At 39.2% G+C, this 12428-nt stretch overlaps 1 protein-coding gene and 1 long non-coding RNA gene across 5 annotated transcripts in view; one reads left to right on the top strand and one right to left on the bottom strand.

The window, feature by feature from the left end:
* Positions 1 to 12428, bottom strand: part of LOC145967294 (MAP/microtubule affinity-regulating kinase 3-like) — a 206120-nt gene that overhangs the window by 22817 nt on the left and 170875 nt on the right. For all 4 annotated transcript variants that reach the window (XM_083092049.1, XM_083092050.1, XM_083092051.1 and 1 more), the window contains one exon: positions 9390 to 9556. In XM_083092049.1, the coding sequence (XP_082948175.1) occupies positions 9390 to 9556 (167 nt within the window). The remainder of the gene's footprint in view (positions 1 to 9389; positions 9557 to 12428) is intronic.
* Positions 1 to 12428, top strand: part of LOC145967297 (uncharacterized) — a 130657-nt gene that overhangs the window by 23576 nt on the left and 94653 nt on the right. The window lies entirely within an intron of this gene.

The following is a 12428-nucleotide window of genomic DNA, read 5'->3' as shown; positions in this document are numbered from 1 at the left end:
ACGTCAACCGTGAAAAATTGAATCTATCAACGACGAGATACTCGTCGATGTATGATACGCTCCGTCGAATGCGTAAAATTTGTTGGTATAGCGGATAAACACGAGGACGATTCTTCTCGAGATGATCTTGAGAAAGTATCGCAGTCACAGACGATTTGCTCCGCGCGCGAGGAAGTCATTTGAAAACGCAACAATACCGGATATTCGAGAAATCTTGTTGAAACAATGCGGATATGTTGCGTTCTCTGAGATTTATAATATTAAGTCTATATTATTTTCATTCAACATCGAAACTTTCATCCGAAAAGAGGAAAAGTTAATTCCACTCTCTAAAAGTGAATCAGTGAAAATATCACTAATTTAAACAGTAAAATAAGATTTCATTGAGAATCAGTGAGTATTTTACTGATCTTCAGTGGAAACGCTTACTTTTTTGTTATTTTATCTTATATCTCACTGATTATGGTCAGTTAAAATAAAATTCACTGTAAAACCAGTAAATTTTACTGTAAAACCAGTAATCGCTAGTTCGTTCGTTTACCGCTACGATCGCTATCTCTCTCGTATTTAATTTTAGTCATAAGAATTATATAAAGTTTGCAAAGAGCGACATTTAAAATTAGAAGTATTACTTCGATTTAATTTCTGATACAATCAATAGAGAGGCTTCAGATATTAAATCGATCTTTATAAGTCGGACAAATAAATGTCTGGCGACTTAATGAAAATTATTCGTTCGTTATCTATTTAAAATAACAAGTTCAATATGCATGTAATATAAATAAAATAAAATTTTTAATATAATAAATATTTTTTAAATATAAATAAAATTTTTAAGTTTATATGAAACAGATAGAGAGATGAATTGTAGTTTAATATTACTGACAATAACGAAAGAAATATTACTAATATTGAGAAATATTACTGATTGAAACAGTCAAAATTATTAACTGATTCTTTCAATAAAATATCACTGATTTACAGTGCTGTACTAACTGCTGTAATAAGTGACTATTTACTATTTTTCAGTGATAATACACTGATTCACTTTTAGAGAGTATAGAAAGTAAAAATATCTTTCTGGTAAATATATATTTTGATACTTCGCTAGAAAAATATTAACGATGAAAATAATACATATATATTATTTTATATTATTTATATGAAAAAAAAGAACACTATATAAGATATATTGCCATACATCAATGTGCAACGGATTGCGACTAAAATCGTGTCGCGTTAAAAAGAAGCGATCCTTTGCTGCCGCCGAATAAGTCACCAGTACAAAAAGGGGGAAGGATCGATGATGCTCTCTGTGCTCGAATTTTTTCGACGACCGCAAAAGATATCACATTGATTTCTGGAAGTCGGACCCTCTCCGTCACTGTCGGTCAGGAACGATCTCTCGCCCGGTCTCCGCCCACGGAAACCCCAGGAAAATTTTACTCGTTCGCCATCCTTCCTCCTTGTCTGCCTCTCTCGTTCGAAAGCTCTCGTCCTAACACCGACCAGTTCAGCTCTAATTGCGTTTCCCGCCTAGCTCGGTCCCTCGGTCCTTCCGGCTACAGTCATTCCTCTTCAAGCTCTCGGATCGGAGCCTTTTGTGTACACATACGCACGTACACGTGCGCGACGTCGCTCGCAATCCCGGAATTCCTTGCTGAGGGACCGTGCGACAGGATCCGCTCGATCGGACGCATCCAATACACCCCTGCGCTGAAAGCAATGGTCCGCGACCGGATTTTCTCTCGGAGGCAATTCAAGGATCCGGATTGCGAGTCGAGCGAGAAAAGCGAGAAGGGAAATAGAAAGAGAGAGGGAGGGAGAAAGAGCTATCGATTCGAATACGCGGCAGCGTACAAGATTTAGCGATTTCCATGAAGAGGATAAATGCGAAAACGCTTCACCCATTAGCTGCCATCATTCGCGTTCGACGATCGCGTTAAGAGCGACAATAAGCCCTGTTCTTGGTCTCCAAACAACCATAAAACTGCCAAAATACGTTCTGGATAAATTCATCATCGGCGCTATGGATCGTTATCGATGTACCAGAAATTATGTAGATGATCAATTATTTTGTATCAACTCTACGAAGTACATATATGACAGTTATACACATTAAAAAAGATTATTGCTGGCATAATATATTTTTAGCTGCGGTCAAAAATATAAATTTTAATCAATTGTATGGGCGAAAAAAAGGCTCGTTAAAAATTTTATTTGCCGAACCTGATTTTGCTGAACTTGTAGAAAAAATTATATTTCCATATAAGAATAAATTGATTCTTATTCCGCAAAGTGAAGTGAGCTCTCATCGAATATGCAGTGGCGATGTCGATTTTGCCGCGACAGCAAAACTCTTTTTCTCCGCGCGGATTAAAATGGAATTAGCAAATATTTGCGCGAGATACGCGCATAAGTCGATGAATGCTGATCGCTAATTGTTGATTTTCTCGATGCTGGGACGAATCTTTTCAATTTTCAATTTATTTCTTAATAGATTAAGGGGCCGCTCTTTTTAATCAGAGACTCCTCTCGGGCGCGGACGTGCGGAATCAATCTCGAAATCGCTGAGTCTCAATCTTTCGCGCGCGGCGAGAAACCGCAGCGAGCCGGGCGATTGCGCCACAGTTTCTCTCTTCTTCTCTCCTTTTCTTTTTTTTTACACTCTTCTTTCCCTCGCACTTACCGACCCCGTCTTTCTCGCTCGTGAGCCTTTACACCCCGCCAATCCCGTTCGTGTTTCCGATCTTCTCACCCTCCTTGCGAACGCGGCAAGAACCGCGGGTTTCACCCGGAATTGCTGCACCGTCTCTCTCTCTCTTTCTCTCCGTCTCTCTCCTTTTCTCTCGTAAGACCCTACGGACTCGACATACAGATCTCCTTAATTGATTTAAGAAATAAATCACCCGGCTGAGTGTCGGGTGAACGGACAAACCGTACGTGCGTTCGATTTGTTCTTGCCCTTTGCTTCCGCTTTTCTTTTCCGGAGACAAATCGCGCTCCAGTAAGCGTTTTATAGAATAAATTAGTATCGCTAGAGAGGACTTTTTATCTTTCCTTTATCGTTGCACATTGATTATGTTGACCTCCTCGTACGATTTAACAAAGTCGCGAATTTGTCCGCGATAAAGCAGACAAATATCCTCATAACCCTCATTAACAATTGCGAAATTAAAATATCTCGACGTTAAATTCCTCTTTTATCTCTCACGAAAGTCCCATAAAAAATTCCGTCTTAATTATATTTAGAGTAACGTAAAATTGAATGTATGAAATTCCGTGTTTGAAGTAACGGTATTAAAATTCAGAGTAAAAAATGCGATGGATAGTCCGCGAGCCCCGGCGGTTTCCTGTTAATTAATACTTCACAAGAGAGAGTCAGCAACGGCTATTAAGAGCGGGCCCGATTCCGGTTACCCGGCCACTTCGCTCCGAGATGATCCGGCCGCGCTATCTCGCTCCGTCTCCGCCGGCCAGTTTACTTGTTATGAAAGTTTAAATTAATTTCGAGGTAATTTCCGTGCGGTAATGGCGCGCGATGGGGAGCTGCGGGGGGAGGTTTCCCCGATCTTCCCGAAGGCGGTCCGCCGCCGCCACCTCCGTCTTATCGTTGGAAAAACAATCGAGTCCGTTCCTATATCACGCTCCTGTCAACTGCCGGCGCGGGAAGCCAGGAAATATCGCCCTCGTAGTCCGGACTCGTACCCGTAGAAACTTTTCTGCGGCACCTGCGCCCTCCGGGGACTGATCAAGTTCGATCAGCCACGCGGCGCACCTGCCGCGCATCTTCTCGCCTCGACGTCGCGATTTCGCGGGCGATAACTATAGAAGTCGGATTACTCGAATAATTTAATATGCATACGTGAGAAAAAATTTGTAGAGGAGATTGTAAAAATATGGGGCAAAGTAAAAATGTGAGAGATCACAAAGTGACATAGAAATATAAAAGAAATATCATTAGGAACAAATCGGAGAATTTAAAATACTGTAATTGAAAATTATACACTGTGTTAGACCGATTTAAGATTATTTTCTCTAGTGCCAATTAACTTTAATTTTAACGTTATTTGAATTATATTTATGTCATGGAAATTGATTTTACCCAGATGAGCCTTTATAATCTGGTATTATATTTTTTGCGCGATGATATCCATTACGAAACTTAGAAAGCAACGTATCCATTACAGACGGCGCAGAAAATCAAGATGCAATCTTGCACTCTAAATTCTCTTCACAGCGAGACTAATCGAATTCGTATTTTCGATGAAAACGAGCATTCTCGTAGCATTCACGTAGCTCTAAGTAGGTATAATATATATTATTCTAAAGAGCGACCGTCGACAAAGTTATAATATATCTAAATATGATTAAGTAAAATCAATTTCGCATAGATTACATAAGCTTGCACAATATTCTTGGTAAAAGTTAAATCGATTATTATATAATGCTTTTAGTAAATCTTTAGCACAATCTTTTATTTTTAAAATTCCCTCGTTAAATTTTATTGATTTTACAAGAAAAAGATATATTACTTGAATTTTAATAATAAAGAAAGAATGTTAAAAAAATTATAAAAGTGTCATGAAAAATAATTTACTATGATGATAATTAATAAATTCATAATAAATTAAAAAATTTGTGTACTGTAATTTTTAAAAAGTCGATCTAGAAATCAGTCATTGATGGCTGATAAATTCACCGGTGGATTTATTCCGCGATTGTTTGTGATTCGTGCGCAATCGACATAACCGGCGATTCAGTCTCGCCGCGAGATTCCAGGTTGAAATTGCTCGGTACGAGAATTGGAAGAGAGCTGTCGCAACGCGGGCGAACGTGTCCGAGGTGTGTACCGAGATATCGAGCGGTATCGTTTCCATGTAATAGGCAATACGTTATTGAGGCTCGGCCTCGAAATGCACTCGTATTCCCATGTTAATGCGAATTATCGAGCCGCCCCGTTCGCGGTTGGTACAAATGGTAAAGTTCGTGGAACGCACATCGACGGTCGACGTGGCCGTGTCGTGGGACCCGCGGGCATCGTTGCACTTTTGCGATCGATCGATCGATCGGCCTATCAATCGATCGCCCGTTTCGTCACGGCGATCGATCTCGGCGATCGATCTGGTATTGTTACACGTGTCGTCGCCTTTTGTCACGCCGCGGCGCACCGACAATTTTCTATCTGCCAGATCTCTCTCGTCAGATATATTTCAGTAGAATTAATCCGCGATACCATCGATGGTCCCATCAATTCATAAAAAGCCTCGGATACAAAAGAAAGCAAACATTAACTTCGCATCAATCAAAAAGTAATTTTTTTCTTTCGCAATGTATCTAATGGATTATTTCTGACTTAAAAGATTTATAAAAGTATAAGTTGTATAAAGCATGTGTTATCGCAAAAAAAAATTAATATTGAAGTGATTGATTCGATTACGTTAGTTGTAATCAATATCACAAATACGTTTACTATGCCAACACTTTTGTTCTCACACTTCTCACTTATCATGCATTGTAACTATCGATTATCATCCCACCCGTCGTTATCCTTACGTGAAGCTTTCTCGGGACGAGGTAATTGTGCGGGAGACGAGAATCGACGCGACATCCGGGCGACGACGAGATGGTACGCTGGTGGAATAGAAATGGCGGAATAAAAGGAGCCGCGAGAGAGATCAAGGTCAGCGGCGGCGAACGGAGCCAATTAGCCAGTCGTAGACTCGATTAGCCAGCCGGCGGAAGTGCTCCGAACCTACGCGTATAACGGGTCGAAGGATATACAGGCACCGTAAGTACTATACTTAGACGGATAGCGAGTGCCCGTGTCCATTAACGTTTCTACAGCTGGCCGCTGATACTCTTTCCGAGATGCTTTTCCGCCTTTTCCTCTCCCGTTCACCTCGCACGTGATCTGAGACAAGCGGAGAAATAAATAGAGAGAGAGAGAGAGAGAGAGGAAGAGAGAGAGAGAGAACAACAGAGAGAGAAAGCTTGCTGCGAATTCATCCTAGATTATAACGGTACTCGCTTCTGTTGAATATTTGCCGCTCAATCTTTTTGCATTAGCGTATTTTACTCTGATACTGAAAACAATGAACAAATCCCTTATAAAAATTCATATATATTTTCATGTTATTCTTTTCACACTTCTATATCTATGTACAATTGAAAAATTTAATTTCTTCATATATTTTCATTTTAGATAGATAACAAACTTGAAAAGGCATAAAAATCAAGAATGATTCGAACAGAAAGACATTTTTTATAGATAATAAAAATCACACGAGTCATTATAGAAAATACTAATCTGTAATTAATTGACATTCTTCGAGCGCATAGAATGTTATCAATTTCGTCAAATATGGTCCACGTGCGGCAGCGATATTCGATTTGCAGCTTTACCGTTTACTCTTACTACTTATCGAGACTGGTTTTCCCGCGTAAGTAAAAGCATCGATAAGTACATAAGGCGGCTTTCGTCGGATATCGGAACTATTAACTCTCTCTCTCTCTCTCTCTTTAGACGGGATAACAACAGTGTATACAGCACGAGTAAATCGTAATCCTATTTCCGTTCGTGAGGCTCCTGTAGAAAGTTCGTCTTTGCGCTTCCAGGCTTTGTCCAGTGAATAATACCGGAGCAAATCGAGAGATGTTCGTTGAAATTAAAACGTGAGCCTGCGGATGTTCGATGATCCTGGGCAAAGTGAGAGCTGTTATATAAAAGAGACTTTTTTTTTCCTCTTTTCACGACTTTCCTTCGTCGAGAAAAGCTCAAAAGCCGTGAAGAATCTATCGGAACGATATGCGACGATATACGACAATAGCATGAGCGGAAGCAAACAAACAGTTTAATTCTTTATTCGAAGATTAACGATGGTGCAATTCTGTTTTGTTATTATTTATCGGTTTTTCTCGGTATCTTTCTTGCGAAGATAGGAGCGCTCTGCGTAAACATCTTTAATTTCGGTGCAACATTTCTTGTGATGAATCGTTGTTTATAATTCGATTAAGCAATTGAAGTTTTAATCAAGGATATCACGGAGATATCACTTGTCTCAAACACAACAAAGAAACCTTACCAGAAAAAGAGTCAAAATAGCTACTCACTCCGTTTGTCTTAATCTAACGATATACAGCGCGGTGCGCAAAAAGGAACACATCCGCGAGGAATGATCGTTAACTATCCTTAGCATCGAATCTTCTCCATTCCCATTAGCAGCAAACAACTATCTCTCTCTTTTTCTCGTAGCTAGAGAAACAGGCTAATCTCTCGAGGGGTTAAGCGATCGCTTATAGCGATTTTCTTAACCCTCCTCGCAAGATCCCTCGCCGGTCCGACACCCTTTCCATCTCTCCCTCCTCGTCTGTTACCCTTAGCTGACGTGCGAGCCTGTGAGAGTGCGACGATCTATCATCCGAAATCAAGAGACTAGGTATTATAGCGTCTCGCACCAAGTATAAAACAGTAATACAATTCCGTGACAGCGATACTATAGTATCCTTTGTTGAAGTAGTAGGCTTTTTCAGTAAGTTTCATAATAATAATCCTATTTTCGTAGTTTTTAAATATACTTGAATTTTTTTGTTTAATTTCAGTAATTTTTTCTACTATTAATTTATATATTTTTTTTAATGATTATTGCAAAAATTATTATTTAAATTAGTCTATTCATTAAATTTCGTTTTCTCGAAATAATTATTATTTGATCTTTCTTTAATTACCATTTTTACAAAAAATGGTTAGAGAAAAATATATTTGGCGCGTTTTTTTTTACATCTTTGATGTCTTTTTTTAGATTGAGACTGTACGCTTTCAACGAGAACAAATTGTCGCGATGAACACCATATTGCCGGCTGCTTTATATTCGCTGATCCTTCGCGAGCAATGAGAGCGAACTATTAGCCCTTGTCGTAGCGCGTCACGTGCGTGCATCATTATTACGCTTTCTTCGTCGCGAGGGAAGCGTCGCGACGCTTTCTTCATAAATGCGTTGAAAATCAACCGGTCCCCCTATCCAGATGATGCATACGACGTCGCGACGCTCGCCGAAATATTGCGACATGCGTCTTTCGACGCTGGTGATGCTAATGTACGCGCGATATACAAGGTGTCCGAAATAATTGGATATTTTAAACATATACTCGTGTATAACATGTAATCCCCGAAATCATTTTCTAGCTGTAAAACATCTCGATACTCAAGTAATTATCATTTTCATTAATTTAAATTCTGGTATTAAAGATTGAAGAGAAATCGTCGTGATAATTGAGACACCCTATATATCAATGCGCGTCGGGAATCGTAAAAAATGATCCGTGCGATTTCGATTTAGCAATCTTGCTTTACATACGCGTTTAGCAATATGCTGATGTACAATGTGATATGAAAATATGATAGGTGATGAAAAATATAGGGGCGATAATAGCTCTTTTTTTCACTTCAATTTTATAGATTATGCCGTTAACTTTTTATATTAAAACAAGATACGGGGAGGCTCGAGTAACATTTCGCTCGAGCACTTTCAAGATAATAATCTCTGGTACTTGATATAAATAGGCATCGTTTGAGCAGCAATAAATTTAAACGATTAACAAAATTAGCGCACGCGCAATACACATGAAGAACCTGCCGGTTAATTAATTCAGGAAGCCGCTTTTAATCGTCGACGCGGCCTCGAGGAAGCGCGAACGAGTATCCTCGCGAGTGTAATTCCGCTCGTAATAAACAGGAACGCGCGTGGTTATCGACACGGCGCGATCGCACGAGACGGTGTGTCTTGGGTTCTCCAGAGTTGCAATCGCACAAGCGCTCCCCCGTGCATAATATACCAGACGATTTCTTTATTAAAACGATACGGCTGGCCAACGCCGTACATCACTGCGGCCAACTGGAAAAAAGACACGACACGTAGTGCGGTTGAATATTATTAGACCGTGGAGGATAAACGCGTGGAGGGTAAACGATCGCGCCCTGCAGATCCTCGTGAGATTGCTCTGCATCTTAAGGCCGATTTATACTATCTACTATTTAAACACATGTCCGTCACGTAATATAACACACACACATAAATCCAGTATTTCTCTTTTATAAAATTTAAAATCTTCGCCTCCTGTCGCTTGATCTCTGATAAAAAATTAGAGTAGTTTTCCTTCAGCGTAAATTCAATAATAAGCCGTATTCTCATGAAATCCTCGAATCAAAATTTTTTATAGCTTTGAATCAAGTTTTTGATTTAGAGAAAAAAATTTGAATTTTTTCGCAAGTTAATCCTATTAAGAGAGATGTAGAGACTGGTTCAATAAACTTTAGGAAGTTTATTGGACCAGTCGCGACTACAGCTCGAAAATTCGCGCACAGCGTGGCTAAAATGCGGGTGACTCACCGGTGAACGACTCCTTTCGAGTGCATGTGCTTGAGAGCGGCGACCAGCTGTCTGGCATAGAGCCTCGCCGTGTTCTCGTCCAGTTTACCGGCCGGCTGCTCCTTAATGTGCGTGCACAGGTCGCCGCCGGTCGCGAGTTCCGTCACGAGATAGTACACGGATCCGCACTGTAAGCAGGCGTTAAATTAAATCGTTATCGATCAGCATCGATAGCGTGAAGATCTACGAGATACAGCAGCGCAGGATATCCCGCAACTCTTTTTAGATTCACAGCTTCTTGGACGTTTTGTTTTTCACTTTATATTTTATAGAAATTTAAGAGCTCATTAAAATTATACCGAGCATACCAAACTTATAAAACAATAATTTTTGCAAGAATTGTGTAAAATACATAGATTTGTATATAATTATACGATGAGAGATTCTCTGGACCATCATTTTCTTGAACAGCTTTATGGAGGATGTAATTGAAATTTCTTCGTTACTATATTTCAACAAGAAATTACAAAAAAAAACAGAGCTTGCAGAGTATGATTCACGATGACGCGTTTGAAATTTATTAAACGACGACAACGTATCGTATTTCTCATCTTTTTGGTTGGCTCGCTGCTGAAGTACGGTCATACATTTTAGTCACTGCGCTCGTGAAAATGGAGCAACAAGCAACGAACTGGTGAGAGTCGAGAGACCGGTTGCGCGAAATTGATCGCGCGTACCTATTTAAAATGCACTGAAGCGGAGGCGTATCGTAATTATCGAGAAAGCGTTTCCCAAATTTTGCGCGCGCTCGCGAGACACGCGAGCGTGGGCCTCGTCGATTAAGCGATTACCTTAATGCAACGATATGCATGCAGCAACGTCGACGGGGCCGCACGTGACCGACGAATTACGGTCGAAGCGGATTCACCGCACCCGATCAAATGGTGAGTCGATGTTCTCCGACATCGATGATTATTTTATTCCTCGCGGTCGGACACATCGGCGTGGCTCGACTGCTTTAATCATAAATCGCATGGATCACGAGAGCCGAATAAATATCGCATGCGCGTATCAGGGATCAAATATTAATTGCAAAGTCAGACGGGACGAAATTTCTAATTTTTATCACATTAATTGCTTTGAAAAGTTATAATAAATTTTAATAACTTACCTCTATCGTGTGTGTATGTGTATGTTACATAAATTTTTTAATGAAAAGAAATATTAAAATATAATAAAAAACTTATGTCGCTTTTGTAGGAATTGTTAATGAAATATATTTATAATGAGAAATATTACTGTATATATATTTTATACAGCATTTGATAACTTTTGATATAGATGAAATATTTTTGAGATAAAATTGTGTCACAAATTATGTCCTTTACCAGATAAAAAACTTGTTTCGTTTGATTGTCAGGGAGAACAATTGGTTAAGAAACAAGTCTCTGAAAAATATCGTTTCGCTTGATTTAAGCGACACGCTCTATTCGGTGTAACCGGGGGAGAACTTAAGCAATAGAAACCAAACGAGAACTTCTTTGAAAATACGGAGGCCACTTGTAAAGTCAATTCGCGAAAGATGCTGGTCTATCTCGTTTGGCAAGAATCGCCATTTCGTTTTGGCGGGGATCCGTTGATACATCCCACGTTTGTCAATCGAATCAAGTCAAAATTGAAATCTCCGGATGGGACATGAATTTCGCGATTTCGATATATCACCGAGTATAGGTAAAATAGAAATGTAAATTCGATGTAAATGACGGCGATAGAAAAAGAGCGTCAAACGTGGAATTCATTTCTCCGAGCAAAACAAGAAGTATGTTGCTCGCTTAACTCGCGCCAAAAAGGTGTGCGTTAAGTTAAGATTTCGAGTGGAATTTTAAGCAGGCTTTTTTTAGCTCAAATTTAACGTACACATATTCTTAAATTTTGGTATCGCGAGATCTCTTTCCATCTCTAAGTTTCCATGGAGATTTAAAGTATCTCGTCCTTCGTTAAAAATTTACAAATTAAGTCACATATTCTCCAGGCCTTAGTTTTCTAATATGTCGTTTTTCTTTTGCGTCTGCGTTTAAACTGATTGCTTCTTTTATGATGTGATAAAAACGTTCTTGTACGAAATACTTCTGGCAAATCTCTGTAGTATTATTATTTAAGATGGCGTCATACTCCTCCAATGAGGCAACTCGAACTCGTTGTAGCAGCATGCTGCAGATGTGGTTGTCAACACGTTCATTTTTATAGCGATTTCGTCCCCCAAATGAAGGGAACGACGGCGTCGTTGGACGTCAGTAACAGACGAATCCTATGCGATTCATCGGCTCGTAACATTGGTACCGACATAAAATCGCGCGAATGGTGCGTTTACAGCCGCTGTAGGCCGACAATAATGACCTTAATTGGCGCTTAAAGCGGCTTTCCTCCAATATCCCAAGCATGAGTAACACGCTGACGGCCGAACATGCATCTTCGTAAAAATCAGCAGGCGTAAATCTTTTCTTATTACATAAGAGTGATTCAGAAAGGCACACATCTCATTCTGTGATTTATTATTTATTACATATTTGCAAATAAATAACTTAATTAAAAATATTTTCTCTTTTTGATTGTTATATAATTGCAATAATGTTTTAATAAATAATTAAGACTCGAATTTAATTGGGTAGAGCAATCAGAGTTTAGAATAATTTTTCTTGACATTTAGATATCTTCTAATTTTTAAATAGAAAATTGAATATATTATTAGTGCAAGAATATATAATATATAATTAATATTAATATTTTTTAAATGAGAATAAATACTAGGAAAGCGTTACTTTTCGATATCAATTTTCCTCGCAAAAACGGACGATAATTTTGAATCTTTCTGTATAGGATAGGCAATAAAATAAACAATGTAACACAACTAGAAACATCGGAAACATCGATAACCCGTAAACGTCACGGCTTTACCTAAAATGTTGGATATTGGAAAGCGCGCTTGCAATAACGCAGCTTTACGATATAAAAAATGATCACCGGCCCATTGTCCTCCCGGAGAATGAAATTTTGTTATTC

Source organism: Camponotus vicinus, unplaced genomic scaffold (genome assembly GCF_025532165.1).
Source record: "Camponotus vicinus isolate PSW18456_S1 unplaced genomic scaffold, iyCamVici1.0 SCAF_2, whole genome shotgun sequence".
In the NCBI taxonomy this organism is placed as follows: Eukaryota; Metazoa; Arthropoda; class Insecta; order Hymenoptera; family Formicidae; genus Camponotus; species Camponotus vicinus.
This window is presented reverse-complemented; position numbering and strand designations above follow the sequence as displayed.